At 41.2% G+C, this 22,241-nt stretch overlaps 3 protein-coding genes across 3 annotated transcripts in view; 1 reads left to right on the top strand and 2 right to left on the bottom strand.

Moving 5' to 3' along the window:
* The window catches only part of LOC108609340 (putative peptidoglycan muropeptide transporter SLC46), a 65,179-nt gene that overhangs the window by 27,224 nt on the left and 15,714 nt on the right, over window positions 1-22,241 (top strand). The gene's annotated exons all lie outside the window — the stretch shown is intronic.
* Window positions 676-2,311, bottom strand: LOC108621348 (uncharacterized). Its single transcript, XM_018018613.2, has 2 exons — window positions 1,567-2,311; window positions 676-1,503 (listed from the first exon to the last, which is right to left on the bottom strand). The coding sequence occupies exons 1-2, from the start codon at window positions 1,603-1,605 to the stop codon at window positions 1,099-1,101; spliced, it is 444 nt and encodes a 147-aa protein (XP_017874102.1). The 5' UTR covers window positions 1,606-2,311; the 3' UTR covers window positions 676-1,098.
* On the bottom strand, window positions 13,059-15,905 carry LOC108621344 (uncharacterized). Its single transcript, XM_018018606.2, has 2 exons — window positions 14,567-15,905; window positions 13,059-14,513 (listed from the first exon to the last, which is right to left on the bottom strand). Exons 1-2 carry the CDS (start codon window positions 15,816-15,818, stop codon window positions 13,312-13,314), a joined length of 2,454 nt encoding a protein of 817 aa, XP_017874095.1. The 5' UTR covers window positions 15,819-15,905; the 3' UTR covers window positions 13,059-13,311.

Consider the following 22,241-nt stretch of genomic DNA (forward strand, 5'->3'; position numbering starts at 1 on the left):
GTAATCATTTAGCCATGACACACAACCGACAACAAAAAGCTCCACTGACCTTTGTGCCAGTCAAGACACCAACCACTTTACAGAGCGCTTAAATGATTTAGCTGTGCATCAAACCGGTTTCCCAGTTTGACATGCACTGTGCCTTCGCTTACAAGCCCACCCAAACTGTATTTGACCTTTACACCGAAGAGAGCAGTTAAATGTTATGGAAATGAGTTTGGCAGAGTTAGTTATCATAGCAAATTATATATGCATCAGCTAGAATATATACATATTTTTTAATTTTATGTTTCATGCGATGAAATATATATTTATAATGATATGGAGTGGTTGAGGTGCGTCAACAGTTGGATTTTAGCGAATGTTAAATGTTAATCCACACATGTTTTCGGTCGTTTTGAATTGTTAATAAAAACAAAATGGATTTGGAGACATTTAATATTATATTGCTTTTGACTGAAGGGAACGCGTAACTGCTGCGACTAATCTGTACTACCAAATCCGATCGCGACCTTATATAGCAATTTATTGCAATTTCGAGTTCAGTTTCAGTTTCAGTTTTAGTTTCTGTTGTTTTTATTTTGTTTAAATAGTTTTTTCCGCTTTTTGTCGGTCGCGTTTTGGTGCGTTTTAATTTATCGCTTCTAAATTATGTAAATGATATGACAAAGTTAATTTTGGTGAATGTTTTTTTTTTTTTTCTGCGTGTGTTTCATTACGAACTATGCGTGGCTTTATTTATTTAAATTGGTTTCTTATCTAATTCCGCAATTTGGAGGCTGAAATTTAAAGCAGGCCGTAACTCAGAGTTATGCTTTGGTTGTGCTCTCAGTCAACAAATTGGCTTGAACTTATGTTAGGATACGGAACGCTTAGCCTATGCTCGTTATATTTAAATATATACATGTATCGTTAAATTATTTAACAACCAGTAGGATTATAACAAATTAACCTCGTTTACCGGCTGCTCATAGAGAACGGCATTCCGACTGCCATCGCCTCGGCTCATTTGAATAACAGACGATGCCGACGCATCTGCCTCCCCTCCTCCCGCCATTTGTATTTCTCCATCGGTCTCGCTGGCTCAAATATGTGTATTCAACGCCGTATCCGCACCAGCCTTAACGGTATGTAGGAAGTTCCGGGTGCCACATCCTTGCCCTCCGGCAGGAAGTTCATCGCATAGTTCTTCGGCGTCGGCGTATTCGGCGGCAGCATGAACTCGAAAATCAGCTGCTTGGTGGTCGGAGCTGATTGCAGCTGCCGATTCGGCTGCATCTGCACATCCACCCTGGCCAGCTGCCACTGCTGTAAACGCTGCCTGTCCGCCATCTGAAAGCGCTGCAGGTGGCCCTGGATGATGCGACGCAGCGCCGCCATCGTCGTCGCACTTGGCGGATCATAGAAGTATGTGCCGCTCTGGGTCGGCCGCTGCGTGGGCGTCTGGCGGGCCAGGTAGGCGGGGCCGGCGGCGCATGCAACGCCCAGCAGCAGGGCTACCAGCTGAAAGACAAATTACATTTATGGTATGGCATTATTGGCATATTGTTTGCCAGCTCCACTTACGCAAAGGCACGTCCTATGCACGTCCAAGTTGCCTGCCATGATTAGATATAAATATCACTCGACACCAGCTACTGAGTACACGACACTACCGACTCACGACTCTCGGCTCTCGGCGCTCGGTTCGCGACTATCGATTCTTGGCTCGCTGCTCGATATTCAATACGCACGCTCGCCGACTCGCTTGGCTCAGCAGTTGCTCGACAACTGAATCCGGAGGCAAAGTTTCTGTTTCAAGTTCACGGGCCACCGCAAATGCATTTACATAAATTTCCAACCGGTGCTCGATGCTAACCATCTCCATCTCCATCATCAACTAGATCTCCGCCTCTCTCTCTCGCTCTCTCGACTTCTGTCTCTATCTTTGTTTAGCTGGCAGCTGTCGCTTTATTTTTAAAAGTTAATTCTTCTGCTAATGCTGCCAACGGGGCACGTGATTTATGCAAATATTTATCTTATGATCATCTTCTTTTTTTTTTTTTTTTATTGCTCTCTCTCTATTTTGGGAATGTTTTACACTTCAACTTAAGTTTAGAATGATCTGGTTTTTAGTTTGCTTCCATTTCATAGTCATTACCATACTCATTAGATGGGCATCAAAAGGGTATCATAAAGCTTAGCCACATACTAAAATTCGGATATTTCTTGAATAGCTGTGGCACTTAAGTTGCTCTGGCCGTATAACACGCGCTGTTCTAAATGGACATAGAATGGGTTCTTAAATAGCCCCACTTGAGATAGTTTTGATTTAGATGAGTGAAGTGCTCTACATAAATTATATCAGTTTTAAATCGAGTTAGAATTGAATTAAATAGCTATTCATATTTCAGTAAATGTCTTAATTATGTAAAAACATCTTCTATTAGAAGCGGTAAATGAATTCAATTTAAATAATCGCCTAATACTCTACCATACCATAAAGGGTATCTCGAATTCAAGCAAACACCTCTCACTTTTCCAAGTTTATCAATCGAGTTGAATCGATCAGCGTGCGTAACGAACAAATTCTCAGCCCACGTACATAAAGCAAACTAAATAAACAATGAGTGTGGAGATTGTCGAGATAAACTGCACGTTCTGTCTTAACCCCAGCTTATGAACTGAGACACATACATAGGAACATAAATATATATATATATGTACATGCGTGTGAGCTTTAGACAAGCTTAGACAACGGGGCGACTTGTCCGCTGTTCACGCCATTATAATTATGCAAATAACTCAAGATATATCTGAATATATCATTTCTCTGGCACCGCGCCTTTACAATCTAAATGTACGTATTAATTTAGTATTTTTTAACTCATTTTTTTTTTAAGTATTTAATTAACATAATAATATTCAGTCGGCTTCAATGGACTTAGCACTCCCTATATAGGAATACAAAAGACGCTCGGTGAATAGACGTTTGTGACTTTATATTGATTTTTAATCGGTGCCCCTTTATGCTTCTTTGAGCTCGATCTTTCGGTTCATTTATCTGTGCTGCAAAACTTCAGATTTGTCTGCCTGACAACTTAACTGAAATATGTATATTGTATTGTGTGTGGCTTGCCTTGTTTGGCGATAACTGTGTTCAAATTACTATTTAAATGACAAATATTATTGAATAATAAATAAATATTATGATACTGATGCTTAAGCATAACCAATTGAATTATTTTTAAATTGCAGATTACTGAAATCTGATATCGATTAGCGTTCGTGATATGATTTCAATTCCATTGTATATGATGTGATTTAATTGATCAGTGAATCAGCAAGTGAATGAGCTGAATGGAATGAGCCCGTTGAGTTAACTGATTAACAAATATATATATATGTATATACTTGAGTTGGCCACGACTTGGTTTATCTGCTACATATGTTTTCGCAAATTATACTCTGAATTCACATTTTTGATGGGCTCAGGTTGTCTTCACTGAAGTGGACTAGTCAATGACTCAATTAACTGATTATGCAAGACAATAAAACTTTATGTTGTTTTGTAATTAAGACTCAAACGGACTTCTGCCAAGATGAGCTGTTGCTTTGCCTATCTCCATCTCTGTCTCACTTTAACTAATGGCTATACGAAAACAAGTTGGTATCATCTTTTTTTTTAAGATCAAAATGGCAATCTTTGGTTGACAGAATTACTGTTTTCAAATAATGGATATGTCTTATAAATAACATGTTCATATTTCTGTTGCAGATAATTGCCTATTTTTTACCAATCTGAAATGTTTATTTTTGGTTTCAGATAAGAATTTAGCTCGTTTCACAATCATTCTGAAAAATATATTTTGATTCTTGCTTAATTTATTTTAATTGCTCTGTGTTTATCATTCCTAAAATGAAACTTTTTATTATAGATGGATGCTAATTAAGGTAAGCCAGAGAATAACTTTCTATTTTAGCTTAGAATATTACTAGTATCAACCTATCTATCTGCAGCTATGAAATACAAATCGTTAGAAAAAGTAAAATGTTTCAAGCATAATTCTTTCAAAGTGAAAAGCGAACAGCATTTCATATATCTAGTGCTATTTAGCAGCGCAGATTGACTAAACAATAAAGATTTATCGCCTTGGGTAATTACTAAAGTAATCCACAATTTCTATATATTCTGTTGACTGCTAAATCTCGAAATCTGAAAAATAGATAACAAAAATATATGTGAAAACTCATTTGTATATATTGGGCGAAACTCAAACAACATATTTTTCACGTTGTAATATTTCCCCAAAGTAAATAACTATTTTCGCATAGCTGTGTGTTGTCAGACTAATTGGATCAATGAACATTTTTTTCGTGTTTGCACCTTATGTAAATATGAATGTGTGCGTGTGGCATTCGTTTGGTGTATTCAATTTTCATTTATTCGGTTTCACACATCAAGCATTGCAATTATCTAATGGAATTCGTTGAAAATTTCGCGAAAAAACCCGCTGAACGCCCACTCCATACGCCACGCCCCACATCCCACGCCCCAAGCTCGATGCTGTTTGTAGCAATCGGTGATTGCGAATCCCAACTACGTCTGTCTGGGTGGCGCGTGTGCCCTTCGTTTTTCCCGTTCCAATCATTATTGTGTGCATAATCGAGATAAGGTGAAAGAGAGAGTGTGAGAGAGAGAGAGAGAGAAAGAGAGAGAGAAAGAGAGAGTGAGGCGTGTGCAAAGAGTAGATGCTGAAAATGAGTTGGAATAAAAAAATGAGTAACCGAATCGAAAACGGAAACGGAAACGGAAATGATGCGCTACGTTAGCTTTAGGCGTACTCACTTAATTAAAGCGCTGCATTGGCATTGATCTAAGCAGGAGCATTACGTAATTGGAATTTGCTATTCCATCTGCTGGATTGCATTAACATTTCGATTTATATGCAAAATTGCGCAATGGCTCTCTAACTCTGTCTCCCTCTCTCTCTCTTGCTCACTCTTTCTCACTCGAGTATGCAACGGAGTGTGGAATGACGTGTTATGAAACGTTTAAGCTCGCTTAATTACTATGTAAATTATTTGTGCAATTAATTCACGCAGCTGGCAAGCAAATCCACGCATCCATCCGCATCCATCCGCATCCACTCCCCATATTGATGAGGGTATCTTCTGCTCAAGCGAACAGCATTAAGTCGGACAAAGAGCTCATATATATTTCATACGAGGCGCAAAGGAACCATCATAATCATCATAAAGCGGAGACTGTCTGCCCAAAATGTTATTTGAATACCCTTCAAGAGGTTGCCAACGAGGCATTTATGGGAATGGAGACTTGACTCGATTATATATTAATGAATTGATCTCTTTGAAGCCCAATGCTTGAGTAGTTGAATATGTTAGGCTAGGCATGTGGTATCCTTTATCAATAATTATTTTACTGTTTGCCACAGATATTTGAAGTTATCAAAGTTAGTTATTAAACCAATCTCAGAGTCGAATCGAATCGACATCGAGTTGGATATTTTCTTAACATATAATTATTAAGAAGTATCTTGCAGTCCAGCACATCATTTGGGCAACTGTGTGTTTCCTGTAGTGCCCCATGTCCAGCTGGCTTTGAAAGGCAATTTCTCAGCCCTTAAAATGGTCCGCCTGACTGTTATGTAATGAGTTTGATGAGCTTTTGAAGTAAACCCAATTGAGGAGCGGCATTTCATTTTGTACGGATTTGATAAAAATGACGAGGCCGTTAAACAAGCCGTGGCGTATGTGGCAGCAAAAAAAAGAAAAAAAAAAGGATGTGTAGCTGGATGCGAGCGGCAACAAACTTAGTTATGCCTGACAGGCAGCCCGCAGCACGTTCATATTTTATGCATGACCAGCTACAGCTCCACCGCCGCCTCCTGCTGCACTGCCCTCTCGCTCTAGTTTTTCCTTTCACTCAGCTGAGCTGAGCCGAGCTGGGCGGGGTTGGGCTCTGGTGGGCCGGCTTGGGTCGGGCTAAATTGCTTTCCAATTGACTAAGCGCAGCGCTCAACCAAGTACTCGTTCACGTGCAGCGCCTGCAGACGACCCTAGGATTGGGCGCGGTCAAGTAGACATTTGGCAATGCCATTTGCTGGGCGCGCCAACTGGCAGTTATCGGGGCCGATCAAATGGATCAGCGGTTTTTATGTTGCAGTGGCACGAAATCCGCACCAGACAAGACCTCACCTGTCTCTTGGCCCACGGCATTGACGTCTCTGGCTGCCGGCTTAACGAAATGACGGACACCCAAGCGAAATGTGAATAAACTTTGCCGAAAAGCCACGAAACCGTCGATAAACTAATTAAAATGTTTTATCGTCAACAGTGGGTCGAACTCCATTTAGTTGGGGCAAACACAAAAGTGAGGGAATGCGGAAAAATATATAAATTTAATCAAGTTAAGATAGGTTTAAACATATGTAGATATATGCCCGTTGAGTGACGCACAGATATTAAACAAATGTGCCAGATCGAAATTTTGACAAGAATTCGATCAAACTGAATGCGAATATTGATATATATATAATATATTGATTTTCAAGCTAAACAAGTCTTTAGGGTGTGTTGGCTGCAATAAACTCTTATTTCTGTTCAGACTTACTTTCGCTTTTAGTTCCACTGTGGAGCATCTGAATCGAATCAAGTGACAAAATACATTTTGTATAAAGGCAAGCGATGCGCCTTGCGGCGTAGATTTCGTCTTTGATCGTACGACTTCTGCATAATTGATGATGCCGGGCGACAGTGCTGACTGGCGGAGTCAGTCATCAGCAACAGTGGCTGACTTTAGTCCACGGCCTGCTCAATTTCGGTTTCAATTGCCAATGTCTGACAAATGGCGAGTGTCTCTTGCCGCGAATTTCACTTATAAATTTGCATATTTAATAAGTTGATGCGTTTTGTGCAATACGCGCCATACATGTAAATATATAAAATATGTGTATATATACATATATATGTATATATGTATATCTATATCTGTAGCAATTCCGCATCTGTGTGTAAATATGAATAGTCTCTCCGCTGATGTATGCAAATTCGGTTCACTCATTTTGACGCAGCTCCCTAGGGCCACGTTAATGCGGCATTTGTTGCCAGGGGCTAAAAGCACTCAGCTGGCTTTTAGCGACTCCCGGTTGTCGAGTACCCGACTGCATGACCAGCGGCTGCCTGGATGCCTGGATGCCTGGCTGCCTGGCTTATGCATAAATACATGAAATATGCAAATCCAAAATACACGTTACTCCAGCAGCCATAACAACTCACTAGCTACAACGGCTAGTCTATGATGTCTCAAAGTATTCCATTTCCATTTATACTTTTTTCTGGTCTTGTTCTCTAGTCTCTTTTGTTTTGTACACTTGCAGTTGGCTTGCCACCCCCCAAAGAGAGAGAGAGAGAGAGAAAAAAAATAACAGAATCGAAAGAACTCTCCCAAGTTGATGGGACTCTTGTGTATTTGGTTTCTGTTTTAGTTCACTCTGAACTTGTCCAGCTGAAATTGCAAAAGTTTGCTCCGCCACGTACAATAAACATTTTACGTGCGTGTGGTCATATATATACATGTATGTATGTGTTTGTATGTGTGTAGGTGTATTCTAGTTCTAGTTGTGCACACCTGAGCCGCTTTAAGCTGAGCTCCATTATCTTTAAAATGCAAGCATATAAATAAGTAAACAATGCAAATGACTTTGTGCAGCTCACCGCACAGCAGAGAAAAGAGTTGCATTCCTACACTGAGAGAAAAATGAATAATATATAGTTTACTTGGCAGTCAAGAGAATGCGAGAGTAGCAAATAGAATGCAACACTTTTAATGAAATGATTTCTTAAATAATTTATGAACGAATATGAACAGCTTTGAAAACATTGCAATAAATTAAATTTACCTAAAGGATTAAATATATCAAATATGTTATTGATATATTATAGACATTGTATAGTATAAGTGGAAAACATTGTAAGGTATAAGTGGAAAACATTCAGGCAAAGACCATTAAATTCCAATAATGTCTGAATTTAATTTATTTATATATATTTATTGTTCACATTCAGTGTTGTTGACCTCTTTGCTTTGAAGCTAAGCGAAATAATTGAATGAAAGACTAAAGGACATTACAAAGGATGCAATGTAGTCAGATGAATTCATTAGGCATAAACAATTGTAGGTGAAACATTGTTGGAATTTCAATTATGCTGTTAGCTTTGGAGCCAGATAAGTCGAGTGAATGGCAGACGAGATACAATAAATATCAAATTAAATGGCAACTTATGCTTGAAAGCAATTGTGGAATGCACTTTAAGCCAAATTAAATTCAAGCCTGGCCGACAAGTTGTCTGCGATGCCTTTGGCTTAGAGTACACCGACGAGCTAACCTCAATATAGACATCAGGAGACAAGAGCCCCTGGCCGTCGTAATTTCTACAGTGGCACATAAAAGTATGCTGCATAAGTTGGCCAACACAATTTCAGCTGGCAACTGGAGTGTAATCAAATTAATATTATGCTCCTACTTCAGAAAATAACTCGGAATTATATACTTACAAAGAGTTCCGCTTTGAATGGCGCTGACAGGCAGACAGACGGATAGACAGACAGCTGTAAAGCTTGAGCTCGAGCAGGAGTAGCAGGAGTAGTAGCTTGGGGAGGGACTTTGCTCGTGTTCTTGTAATAAGCAAGTATTTATCTCGCGTTGAAAACCTCATCAGGCCTAAGCACTGCGCTTAATTACCCACAGCGTCCTTCAGCAGACGTCTGTCTGACTAATGTGTGTATGTGTGTGTGTGCGTTTGTGTGCCTCTATCTATTGCTGTGTGTGTGTGCGTCCCATATTATTTCATTTACCTAGACATCTGTCAATCTGGGTGGCGTTTTAAGAGTCGCACTCAAATGAAAGGCACCACAGAAACCACAAATTACACGTGACAGACTTCTTGGAATAAAGCTGAAAGCGAGTTCTCGAATGTAACTAAAGGAAACGTGGTAATAAATTTAATAAATTATCTTATCAAAACCGCAACGCTTAAACCTTGATTTGAGCAAGAGAATTCAATTAAAGTTTCAAGTTTCCAACTGACGGAAGAGACAAAACGTTTTTATTTTTGCGTTTACTTGAATATATGTAGTTTAGAGACTATATATATACATATGTATATGTATTTGCTGCTATAAACACTTTTACTACTTAGTGCTTATTAAGTTGAACAGTACATAGTAATATATACAACTATAAATACTTATCGTAATACAATATATATATATATATATATATATATATATATATATATATATATATATATATATATATATATATATATATATATATATACCACTGTATACTCCCACATCAGTTATACTACTAATGTTCATATTACAGGAGCATATACTTCTATTATATATTACATAATTCAATTTTATGTACGACTACTATTAGGAAGAACAATTATATACTAGTGTAACATATTCTACTACTATATATTAATATGCATATACATATACATATACATATACATATACATACAAGCTACTATTGTATACTCTACTACTATATACATACACATAGTTCTACAGTACACTCTACTACTTTATACATACGCATACTACTACTTTATATTCTGTTACTTTATTCACTACTATACTATACTACTAAATAGTACTACTGTATACTCTACTACTAAATACATACACATAGCTCTACTGTACACTCTACTACTACGCATAATACTACTTTACATCCTGCTACTTTACTCTCTACCTTACAATTCAATATGGAGTGTAACTAAGTAAATAGTAATTTACGATAAGTAACAATAATTGACTGTCATTAAATGTAGTCAATAAATAAGTAGATAATGGTAATCTATGTCCCAACACGGACTGTTGGAGTCTATTTATATTACAGTATATTTACATGCTCTACCATTTATATATAAATTCAAATTCCATTCCAATATACTCTAGCCTTGAGTCCATAAACATAATCAGCCCAAGTTCAATAGCCAAAATCAATATTGCCTAATATAGACTTAACACACACATATACATATATCTCAATGTAGAGCGCCTCACGTGCATGACAGCCGTTAAAAGCATTTTGTTTCTATCGGACTGGGCATTGCGTGCTGTCGCTGACCTTTTCTTTTTGGCGGGCAGGTGTGCAAATAGGTGTTGCACGCGCTTCTATTTGCAGCAATTAAACGAGTCCCTCGGCTATTTTTGGCCGAGCTGGGTTCGTTGAGTTTCTTTGCAGCTCAGTCTCATACACGGCGCAGAATTTCTTGAACCGCCGCCATTTGTCAGCGCGTGGTGGGTGTTAAATAAATATTTTTATGCGAATTCCTGCTGTTGACCTTAAGCATAAATCTCGCGAGTCATTTATTTTGACTGGGCTCGGGCTTTTTAATTAATTCAACAGCTGGCTGGGCACCTTGTCTGCTTTACGCGCTGCTTTAATAGCGCTTTTATGAATATGCATCCACGAGCATATTAAAAGCGCGTCTAAAGCAATTTATGGCGCTGCTAGAAGCGCGATTAGAGTCCACGTAGCCCAAAAGTGATGGCCCCTGAAGCGAGATAACGCTCTGGTAGGGTAGCGGGCAGCGGGCAGCGGTCTGCGGACAGAAGGGCAGATGCTTTAAGATGCTGCCCGTTAACCCTAATCGGTCAGTTTCCTAAATTTGCTATTTGAGCCGAGCACTTCCGCTTGAGTACCGTCTCAATGTGCTGCTTGACGTCGACTGTTGAATGGGCCAGCGCTGCGTATACGCGATGCCTTACGTTTGACGTAACAGCTGGCAGGCGGGGCATCTGAAATGCCACGAGAGCGCCGCACATGCGTACCTCGAGTCTGCGATTTTCTCTTTGGCTCTTTCCGCTCTTAAGAAATTTGTAATTGTAATCAGTTGATTTTGATATCAGCAGCAGCAGCATCAGGCGAAAGGCCAATCTTGCGGCCAAGTGGCACATTTTCATACGCTAGCGGGCACACCTGAGCGCCAAGGTGCAATTAAATTCGCTGTCGTAGCGCCGCTGGCCCTCGGGACGCGCTAGATGCCGAAACCTGAGCAGCTTAGAGAAGCAAATTGTTGCACGCGCATATGAAATAATTGGAAATGTATATTTTTATTAGAATTTTAATCATTTAACGAACATTTGCAATAATTGTAATTTGATATGAGTAAGATAAAAAAAATAAATACAATATTCGTTTATAATTATAACTGTCAATAGAATTGAAATCTGAGCAGCAGAAGAAAATATTTTAAAATATCTAATATAATGAAAATTTATGGCAACATAATCAATTTTGCCCCAAAACAATTTCAGTTTTATTTATGTTTGACCTTAAGCACACATATGGATCCACATGAAAGGGTCTACAATTAGAAAAGTAACTCTGGGTCGAGAGTAAAGTTCATTGGGGCTGAAAGAGGCAACCTGAATGCCAAGCTAAGCCAAAGATTTTTGGGGCGAAGCATAAAAATTGGTGCGTGTCATCAAAATAGCTCATACGCCGCGTTGGCCATCAAAAAGAAATGTAATTAGATGACAGTAGATTGGGTGCACAGACGTAGGGCTCGCAGCTCTTTCGAAACTTTGTTGCTTTGTCTCTTGCTGTTTGTTGTTTGTTGTTCGTTGTTCGTTGTTTGCTGCTATGCGAGCAAATTTAATTTGTTTGTCCTGCAATTCATTTGCCGAGTCGTTGACTCCTAATGCACACAATCAAGACATTGTTTTGCCATGTTGACTTGTTGCCAATTTTAGCTTGAGTTGGCTCAGCGATTGTTTCGCCTTTACCGTCGGGTTCCTTGACATTCCATGACTCAAGAAAATTCTTTAAATATGTAATTATATCGATGCGCACATAGCCAGAGAGCCAGACCTTCCATATGAGTTTTTCTAATCTACAAATCTACAGCAGCTCCGCGCTTAAAGCTCACAGTTCACGCATCGCGCATACGCCACATGAGCACGTCCTTAATACGCCCCGTACGCTGTGTGCATTTGTCAAAACTGAAAGTTTTGCCGAAATGTGCTTTTCATGTCATGCCATGCCAAACACCGGATGCACGCTAACGCCCACCCCGCAAGCCACAAATAAGCGCACACATACAGTGGTAAATGTTGGCCAACTTTTCTGGAATTTATTTGATTTATATTAAATTTGAAACTATCTAGAAAAAACAAAAATGCAAGTTATGTATCGATTTTAGATATTAGATATATTGTCTGAGTCACATTTCATTCAACATTGATTCGATGCTTGCCAAGCTTGTTGAATATTTCACTCAGTTTAATGTGGCTGGGCTCACATAAGCACCTACATATATACACCTATGTATATGTGTATGTTTAGTAACAACTACTGTGTGCGGCTGTCACCTCCGCCCTTGGCTCCGCCTCTTCAGTGCGCACACTGACTATCAATCAGCTTCGAGCGCTACATTTATCACATAGCTAATCAAACAGAAAGCATTCTCTACTTCAATTACACACACGCGCATACCTTTTGCACATTCGCCCTTCTCCCTTAAACAGCAGCGAATATGCGAGTCTGTGATGCTGTTTATATGAAACACATAAATATTAAAGGACCTTCTCTAAATTTCTGCTTAATCTCAATTTATAATAATTTTATATTAAAGTGAATCGCAGCGTGGCTTGGGTATTCTGCTTAGAAGAGACTCATAAATATTGAAGGAACTTTTTCTAATTTTCCGCTTAATCTTAATGCACAACAATTCTATATTAAAGTGAATCGTAACTATATTCGACTTACCTTACACAAAACACATAAATATTAAAGAAACTTCACTGAATTTTTTCTAAGTTAATTTATATTAAGTTATTAAGTTAATCGTTGATCTGCTCTCTGCTTACAAAGGCATAAATATGCAGAGTTTTTATAAATATTTCGTTTAATCTTACTTTATATTTTCAATTGAAAGTGAATCGTGTTTATGTTTAAGTTTCATACATTTATCATAGATAATAGAAAATTTATATGTAGCATAAATTTTATTTAATAATTTTTGAATTTCTTATAATTATTTCAAATGAGAGACATACATGTGGGATAAAAAAAATATTGTGAACACAAAGCCCAAATACGATCGACTCTTTATATAAATTCACTCTCTTCACTGCATATTTTAATCATCAAACATGATTTTTTTCTGTATTTTAAAGACGGTTGTATTATATAATTTACACAATGTTTATTAATTATTGATTAAATATGAGTTACAATAAATTATGAATACGCAGCTAGTTAGAGTTTGTTCGTTACAAAGTTTCAGTCAGCAGCTGGTTGCCCCTTGCACCGGTCTGGAATAGTTGGTGGAGCTGGTGGTCATCGACTGCAACTCGGTAGTGCGCTTCTGCACGTCCATTTTCATCTTGGTGGGGCAGAGCAGGCCTATCCAGGCTCGCCGATTGACCTCGTCGAGCAGCACAAAGTAGATGAAGAGCACGAAGCCCTGCAGCGTGGCCGTTAGGCAGAAGAGGTACGAGAATGCCACGCCCGCCTGCATGTAAGCGAAGATGCCAAAGATCCAGGACAGGCCGAGCAGGAAGAAGAGCAGCACAGACAGACGAATCTGTTTGTGGACCAACTTGCGCTCCGCCCGCTGAATGCTCTGGCTGAGCGAGTGCGAAATGCTGTAGAAGACGTACACAAAGATCACCAGGTTGGCAACCGTAATCAGCGTCACGGGCAGCACGATGCCGAAGGTGAGCCCGTAGCCGGAGGGATAGCAGATGCCCGTGTCCGTGGCCAGCTGCTCGGCCGTGGGCACATACGACTCCGGATCGATGCACGCCACCAGCAGCGTGGGCAGCAGGGGCAGCAGCCAGGCCACGAGAGCCGCCTTCAGGATGTAGCGACGCGGCCGCTCGACGCCAATCACCGTGACGTAGCGCTGGAACTGCAGGAAGGCGATAATCAGCATCCAGCTGAACAGCACCAGAATGGTGTACTGCATGGCAGCGCCCAGCAGCACACAGCGCACGTTGTCGCCATGGACGACCAGCTGCTCCGAGATGTCGTCCGTGTTGATGAACACGAAGAGCACCATTTGCAGCATCATGGCCAGGCAGAGGTGCATCAGCACTTTGGTGGACGCCTGACTGCGCCAGCTCTTGAACAGCAGCGCTGTCAGAAAGATGCCCAGCACGCCGAAGAGCGACAGGCAGCAGCCCACAATGGAGATGATGTCCAGCACACGCTCATTGATTGGGGTCACTAGCACCTCGTCGCCAAGGTCGTTGCTGCGATAGCTGCCGCCCACCAGGTACGAGAACTGGGTCAGGTGGCGCGTTTGGCAGACGACTATCGGATCCCGCAGCAGATCCGTTCCATTGCTGGTGGTGATGCCGTCGCTCACCCAAGTCTGGTAGTTCCAGTAGCCACAGCCGCAGCCTGCGTTGACAGCCCGCGTGTCCGGCTGCCGATGGTTCTCGTTGCGCAGCAGGAAGGGAAGCGGCTGGGGCAACTGCGTGCCTAAAGCAAGATCAGGTTACACACGCATCGTAGCCATGGAAGGATTTACTTACCCTCGCAGCCGGGTATCGATATGGACAAGACTTTGCTGCGCGGCCTGCGACTGCGTTGCGGAGCTGTCTCCACAAAGAGCCCGTCGTGGCCATAGATCTTGAGTATCAAATACGTGGCGCCTCTCTGCTTCAGCTGCTTCCACAGCTGCTCTGGCACATACGTGGCCGTCTCCAGGTCCTGTTCCCGGCGCAGCTTCTCCAGGTTCTCGTTGGCATAGAGAAAGCGAAACCAAAACTGGCTGACGGCCTGCTTGCGATCTGGAGCTGCCGCTGAATATATAGCTATGCCCGTGATGCTTTCGCATTCGGGATTCACATAGAAGACGCTCAGGTTGCTGCTCAACATGGCATGCACGCCGAGATTGGCATTATTGAGGATTTCCATGCCACTGGCAGCCACCTCGCCAGCCTCGCCAGCCGCATGAACGACGACCCTGCCGCAACGCTCTCGGGGCACAAGCTGCTGCGGCAGTGCATCCATGTAGTCCTCGAATTTGTTTAGCAGCGAGTTGGTCGCATTCAGCTGAGCCGAGAGCTGCAGAACCTGCGCATCGCTGGACATGATTTCGCGACAAATGCTGATCAGATCGGCGCTCAGTGCGGCGTCTTTCTCCTGCTCCAGCAGCTCCCCGAACACCTGGCCCACCACATGCACGTCGGCTGGCAGCAGGGCCTTGTCGTGCTGCCGGAACATGTCGCGCATCATTGCCGTGGTGCCACGACGCTCCTGGGTGCTGTTGGCACGCCTCCTGCCCTCCAGCATGTCGTCGTGCAGGCTGTTCAGCTCCACGCTGATCGATCGCTCCCGGAATCTGCGCATGCACACCACGTACGGCCGCTGGTCGAGCGACTCCCACCGCGCTCGCATGCCCCACACCTCGCACTTGCGGGTCACGGGCAATCCATTGCGCAGCAGGCAGACGTCGTGCAGCGTGCCCACCTCGCCCGCTCTGGTCCGCTTCCAGCTGTTGACATGCGGGCTCTGGTCGTGATTGCGTACGATGTAATCGTGTTTAAACGTTTCCGGTTCACAGTGCTGGGCATTGCAGTAGACCAGGCCAGTTATGTCTGCCCTGAAGAGCTTCTCCACGCAGCGCACGGGCGTATTATTGCGGCTCTCTAAACTGCACAGCTGGTGCTCCACCGGACAGTCCTCCCACTGCGACTCGTCACTGTCATCGCTGTCCGAGTTCCCATAAGCTCTGCCCGCCGATACCGTCAGTGCCACTAGTAAATAGCCGAGCACATTCATAGCTTCTGACTCAGCAACGTCTGAAGCTCTCCAATTCAATTTGTCACGCGTCCGTCGCTCGGCGAATGTCGCGCTCAACTGCACGGCGGACTCACTCGCCTAGCTGACGATCGCTTTTATTTCTTATCACAGTTTGCAGGGCGATCGCTTATCGTCACATTGTTGTATTTTTGTTTTTGCTTCGAGCACTACCAACTAATTCCAAATAAGACACTGTTACCCGTTTTATCTGCGACCGATAACGCTCAATGCGAACTTCAGTCGATTGTTTGATTTGTTATTAGCACTCAAGCGCAAATTTGTTAGAGAGAATACCTCAAAAGAAAACAAAATTTAAAAAAAAAAACTCATGTCTCAGGGCTATCAATGTGACGTATGAAGTTTGTCTAGTCCACTAATTCATAAAACACGCAGCAAACCTTCAAACTATGACCTAGGCCATAGTAAATAGTCAAATTATGAATTAATATTATTTTACTTTAGTTGAGAAAAAGGTCTTCAAATATCCAAGCAAAGTTCATACGAATTATCGTCTTAAAGTCAGACCACAAATTCCTGCTAAATGTTCATTATTGAGGTTTGTTTCTGATGCGTCATAGTACACTATATATAGAAGACTTCCACATTTATATGATTCATAGGAATGTATATCTGGCCCAGAGAAGTTCCGCTGGGTGCTAGACCAAGACACAACTCATAACTCAAGGTGTTTGGATAAAACTCAAAAACCACTCACTCTTAACATCAATAACTAAACATTATAACATGCGATCGTAAGCATTTGTGCGACATGGAAATCCACTTGAAACTGTGTTGGGTTTACCAGGCTTAGGCTTAGCTTGATGGCGCTTTAGGTAAGCACTCGTTCGATAATCTATATTGCTGCGTTTCGTGACACGTTCGGCTTGAGGACCTGAAAGCTGCGTGGGTTTCAGCGTTTCCTATTTACAGAACTTGCCCAACTTGTTGACACGTTTTCAATTATCTGACGAATTCAAATACTATCTGCCATACAGCATAATGTATGACGAGTATGAATTTTATTAGGCTTCACAGAATGTTCACACACTTAACCCTCATACGCATATAAACATAAGCGCGTGTGTATGCGTGTGCTGTGAGAGTTGGTGTGTGTGTGTGCGGGTGTTAGCTGGCTTTCAATCAAAAGTGTCACATTCACATCTCGACATTTTTACTTCATCCCTTTATAGCTTTATGGCTGGCACTGTGAAAGGTGCCACGTGTCAGACGTGAAGCAATGAATTATACAACATTTTGTGGCTGCCACAACTAAAAACGCCTTCAGCTCGAGGTCGCTTGTGAATGGGTAATTTTTTTAGAGCTATATTTCCTAAATTTTTTTTTTTCACAAATAATTCAAATAGAAATCCAAAATGAAAAAATTGAGGAAGCATGACGCATATAGGATTCAAGTAGAGTAAGCTATAGCGAAATATGGTTTGATTAAGCCATAATCATTAATTGTATATGCATATGCTACTCAGTTTTAAGCCATTAAGTTTTACTCTAAACGGAGTTTCTATTATAGTCCTCTTAAAATCATTCTGTATTTCTGTTTAATATTTGACATATTGATAAATTCAAGAGCAAAACATATTTGCAGCACGCATTGTTTACCTGCTGCAAATCAAATATTTATAAACAGAGCATCAAATACTTTAAGCAAACGTCCTCTGAGCAAATTCAAATAAATTTTATCTTGAATTATTTAATTGCCAGCGTTTGCTCTGGATTAAATATTAAAATTGGGGCGCCGCAAGGCAAACGCCAATTAGTGGGCTGCAACAATAGCCGAAAATGCCGAATGCAAAGCCGTCAAGTAAACAAACTTTGGTCAAACGGGGCCAAGAGTCGGACTTTCTGGCAACCGGCAGCAGTTGGCGAACGAGCGGTCGACTAACAAACTCTCTGCTCATTTGAGCTGCTCAAACAGTTAACACAGTGCGGCCAAGAAAATCACTCCGCAAACCTCCGGCAGTTGCACAGGGCAGTGAAGGGCAGGACACGGGGTGGCTGGCTGGCTGGCTGGCTGGCGACTGGGCCACCAAGGAAAGTAATAAATTTTCCAGTGCCTCTTAACCGCACGACCACAACGCAGACGCTGACGCAGATGCCGACGCTGACGTCGACGTCGACGGCAAAGGCGACATTGCTGCATTGTTGCAATGCCTGAGCTACCCGAGGCTTGACAAGGTTAAAAGCTGTGCTGGATGTCGGGGGTAAATGTGATTAGGGTTGACTTTCACAGCGATAAGTTAGAGGTACGAGCTGACCCGTAATACCAAATACAAAAAAAAAAAAAAAATAAATAAATAAAAATAAATAAAGAAATGCATAAAAGTGGAAGCGAAGGGGAGGCGCTTGTTGCCAAAAAGTTGGCAAAAATTCAACTGTCATTGCCAGGCAATGATCCATATCGATATTTAAGCGTTTTTGAACGACTCGCACGCACATGCCATTTATATTTATATTAAGTACCTACACACACACACAGACACAGATACACAAGTGCGTACAAACACTCGCTTAATGTTTGCTCCATAAAAATTGGAAAAGTTGCGTTGACTTTTCAAGCACTTAAATGTCGCGTCTGCCATTAAGATGTTTTGCATCAAGTGGATAACAAAATATGCCCATATGTATGCTAAAGCTACATATAGAGAGTTGCATATATACAGGCCTATACACATATACATACATATACACATTCATTAACTTTTGTTAAAAGCGAAACCTTACCTCATTTGCTTGTATCCACTCAGCCATTGTGTGGCTGGCATTCCGCTGAAAACCACACGTCACCAACCACAATTTTCATTTGGCCCACTGCTAATACCCCTCTTGCCCCTCGCCAACTCCCGTCAATTGCAGCAAAGCAAAGCAGCTCACCCTGCGGCTGACTTAAATTGAATTCTTTCGCTGGCATCGCTTTACCCGCATTTTATTTTGTTCTTCTTCTTTTTTCTCCTTATTATTTTGTTGTTTAAGACAACAGGTTTCTGGAATTTAATGAAATTAGGCAACGGGCCTTGTTCTTGATGGTCTTAGCAGCTGCCTGTCTACATTTTTAAAACATACACAATATACAGGGTTACTGCGGATCATAAGCCGGAGCCCACTCCTTGTTGGCCTGCAGCTCAGACAGTATTTACACGTATCTTGATTGAAATTTTTTGTTGTTGTGATATACATATATGTATTAGGGTCATATATGATACGCAGAGAGCAATTGAGATACAGAGCTTATAAAAAAAACAGTCTCAAGTGAGTCTATTGGGTGTTAGGAATGAAAGAGTGAGTGTTTTATCATCTGTAAATTTTCAAAATGAGCTTTCTATATTTACTAAATATTTTCTGATGAAAATAAAAATTAACTAAATGAGGTATTTAATCTTGTCTTTTATGTGGCCCTAGGTTTAATGTAATGTAGTAAAAATTTGGTGTCTGAATGAATCAGTTATTTAAGCATCTACAACAATTTTCTCTCCATCTTTCTCTCGCTCTGTATGTAACCATATATTTGTCTATCCTTATCTTTCCCTGGCTATCTATCTACCGCTCTTTCTTTCGCTCTATCTATTTACCTCTCTCTATCTCCTCTCCCTTTTCTAACCTATCTCTTTCTCTCTCTCTCTCTCTCTCTCTCTCTCTCTCTCTCTCTCTCTCTCTCTCTCTCTCTATTTGTCTATCACCCTCCATCTTTCTCTGTCTAGCTCTTTGTGTTTCTCTCTCGATCAATGGATCGCTCTCCCTCGCTCTCTCGCTCTCTCTCTCTCTCTCTCTCTCTCTCTCTCTCTGTCTATCTTTCTCTCTTTCTCTCTTCCTTTTCCCACATTGAGACCTCTATTAAAATGCATTTAATTCAATGCAAACAGACAGCAGCTCAGACAGCATCAGCTGGCACATGAAATTGAATTTTTGTTGACTCAGTCTCGGCGTCACCCTGTATATGCAACGGATTATGTTTATATGGGCTTATACGTTTTTAGCTGCTTTAGTTTCGCACAATTCGTATGGCAACAGGCCTTATTTACGCACACGCAGCGTGAACTTTGACATAGGAGCAGCGGCAGGAGCAGCGGCAGGAGCAACAGCAGCAGCAGGAGCCGCCGCCACAGAAGGCGCCATAGGTGGCACCAAAGCACACATGTGGCCAGTCGGTCTACGGGTGTGCGTGTATGTGTGTGTGTGTGTGTGTGTGTGTGTGTGTGTGTTTCGGTAGAGTTGTGCCAACTTTTACAGTTTAATTTAATCAAAGCGTCTGTCGACTCTGGCTGCTGCCAACGACAGCATCTAATTTCATTTGAAAAAGTGATATGGGCAAAGAGGGAGGAGGGAGAGCGAGAGAGAAAGAGGGAGGAGAGAGAGCGAGAAGTTGGCTCAGCTAGTGACATATGATGCTGTTTGCATAAAGTCTTAACTGGATTAGCTTCTGTGTAACAAGTGCAGCCACAACATTTGCATAGACTTGAATGCCAGCTTTGATTTATGGACGGCTTTAGCTTGCACTTAAATCACAAATTTCATTTAACTTGTCTATCACCACACACACACACCTAGTGGAATCAAGTGAAATGAGTAGAATGTTGTTTTCCTTGAGATCTAATTAATTTCACTCACATACACAAAAATGAAAAACTTTTCAATTAAAAATTCGCTTTGCGTTCTGTTCCGCTGTGGGGAAAATAAAGCTCGCTCATAAGACAAAAACTTGTGTGGCGAGTTAGACAGAGAGCGAGAGAGAGGTATAGATAGAGAGAGAATGGGAGGGAGAGCGAGTGGGAGGCAATGCTCTGATAATGCATGAGAAACATTTCTAATGAAAAAGCACTTAGTCTCAGACAGTGAATTCCACTTCGGATGTGCTGCAGTTCATGTTCGAGAAGTCTAATCCGTGTCAGGATGGCGGACTGGCGGACAGGCTGACTGGCTGGGCGGGTGGCTGGGTAATGGCGAAATGAGAGCCAGGCTTTGAGCTAGTTCGAGTTTCGATTCAACTTTGATGGCCGCACATGCATTTTGTAGCTTGCTTAACGACAGCCAAATTGTAAAAACGAGCAACTAAAGATTGAAACGTGCGGTCACGCGCACAGATTTAGAGCTTAATGAGCCTACAAAATACAGAGCAGCGACTTACTCAGTTCGACATGGGGTTGGGCATTAAGTAAATGGCATTGCCTATAAGAAAATCTATAGATAGACAGATATGGTGAGAATTGAGTAAAATTCCTGAAATTTAATCGAAATGAATCACATTAACTTGAGCAGCAAATTTTGAAAGTCAGCTGTACTTGAAGAGCAATAAATTTCCTTTAAAGTTTCTTCATAGGCAGCTGCCACTGTACCATGTCATTTGCCCCTTTTTGGCCTACGTGCCGCTGCTTTACGATGTTGTTATTCTGCTTGTTCTGCACGATGTTTGCTCAACGTCAGCCAGCTCACTGCTTGGCACACATGTCGTATGCTTAATGTCTTGTCTTGCCCGGGTATGCGGCACATAATATACGTGTATTCCACCAGTTTTATCGCTGCCGATAGCCAATTAAGTATCAATGACTCCTTGCTTATATAGCATTACGCATACGCCGTGCTGGTCAGCTGTGTTCTCCTATGAATTTTCAATAGCTCTCGAACCGCAACAGCAGCCGACTCGCGCCATATCGATATGGCGATAGGCAACCCACTCAAGTGCCACCAAGAAAAACAAAAAGGTCCGCCAGACGGCGAAGTACAAAAGCGCTCGTCAGGCGTAGAATTATTGCATAATTGTGTGAACAAGGTTACGGAAAGGCCTGAAACGTCATTAAGTCCCAATTATAGAAAATAATGCAAGAATGGCGCATTATCCGCACGGCAAGCGTAATTAATGGGGAAATTTGTTTGCCTTGTGAAGTTACAAAAGCATCTTGCAGATGTGAGCCTATCTTTTATTATTAGATTATATTGACTATATTATTTTGGTTTTTTTTATTTTTATTTTTTTTTATGTTACACATGGAAGAGAATCTCGTTGCTACTCTTATACATTTATTGTTTCATTAATTCTGTTGCATTTTACATAGACTTTGCACTCTAAGAAGAATTAGTTAATTTTAATTTTTTTTTTTAAATATTTTTATTTCTATCTATATATATCTATATCTATATTTTTATTATAATATCTGCATATTCATATTGTTAAATTTTTTCATTTTATACATATTCCTGACTCGCGTATATTTATTCAATATTTTATAGTTTTCATTGGTATCTGAAAATTAATTTTTTTTATCTCATTTTTACAACTTAATGTTAGCATGCCACAAGTCCATGCTTTAAGCTTTATGTACAATAATATAGCAAGCATATATATACATACATATATATGTCTCAGCAGTGTGCCACTTGCTCCTGTCGAACTTT

Source organism: Drosophila arizonae, chromosome 2 (genome assembly GCF_054131065.1).
Source record: "Drosophila arizonae isolate 15081-1271.41 chromosome 2, UAZ_ARI_1.0, whole genome shotgun sequence".
NCBI classification, from domain to species: domain Eukaryota; kingdom Metazoa; phylum Arthropoda; class Insecta; order Diptera; family Drosophilidae; genus Drosophila; species Drosophila arizonae.

What these genes read in the sequence shown, in the direction of transcription:
- LOC108621348 (XM_018018613.2), bottom strand. Translation starts at nt 1,605, where the DNA reads ATGGCAGGCAACTTGGACGTGCATAGGACGTGCCTTTGC. An exon ending in TGCATAGGACGTGCCTTTGC is followed by an intron (nt 1,504 to 1,566) that starts GTAAGTGGAGCT and finishes TTTGTCTTTCAG; the next exon opens with CTGGTAGCCCTGCTGCTGGG.
- LOC108621344 (XM_018018606.2), bottom strand. Translation starts at nt 15,818, where the DNA reads ATGAATGTGCTCGGCTATTTACTAGTGGCACTGACGGTATCGGCGGGC. An exon ending in ATCGATACCCGGCTGCGAGG is followed by an intron (nt 14,514 to 14,566) that starts GTAAGTAAATCC and finishes ATCTTGCTTTAG; the next exon opens with GCACGCAGTTGCCCCAGCCG.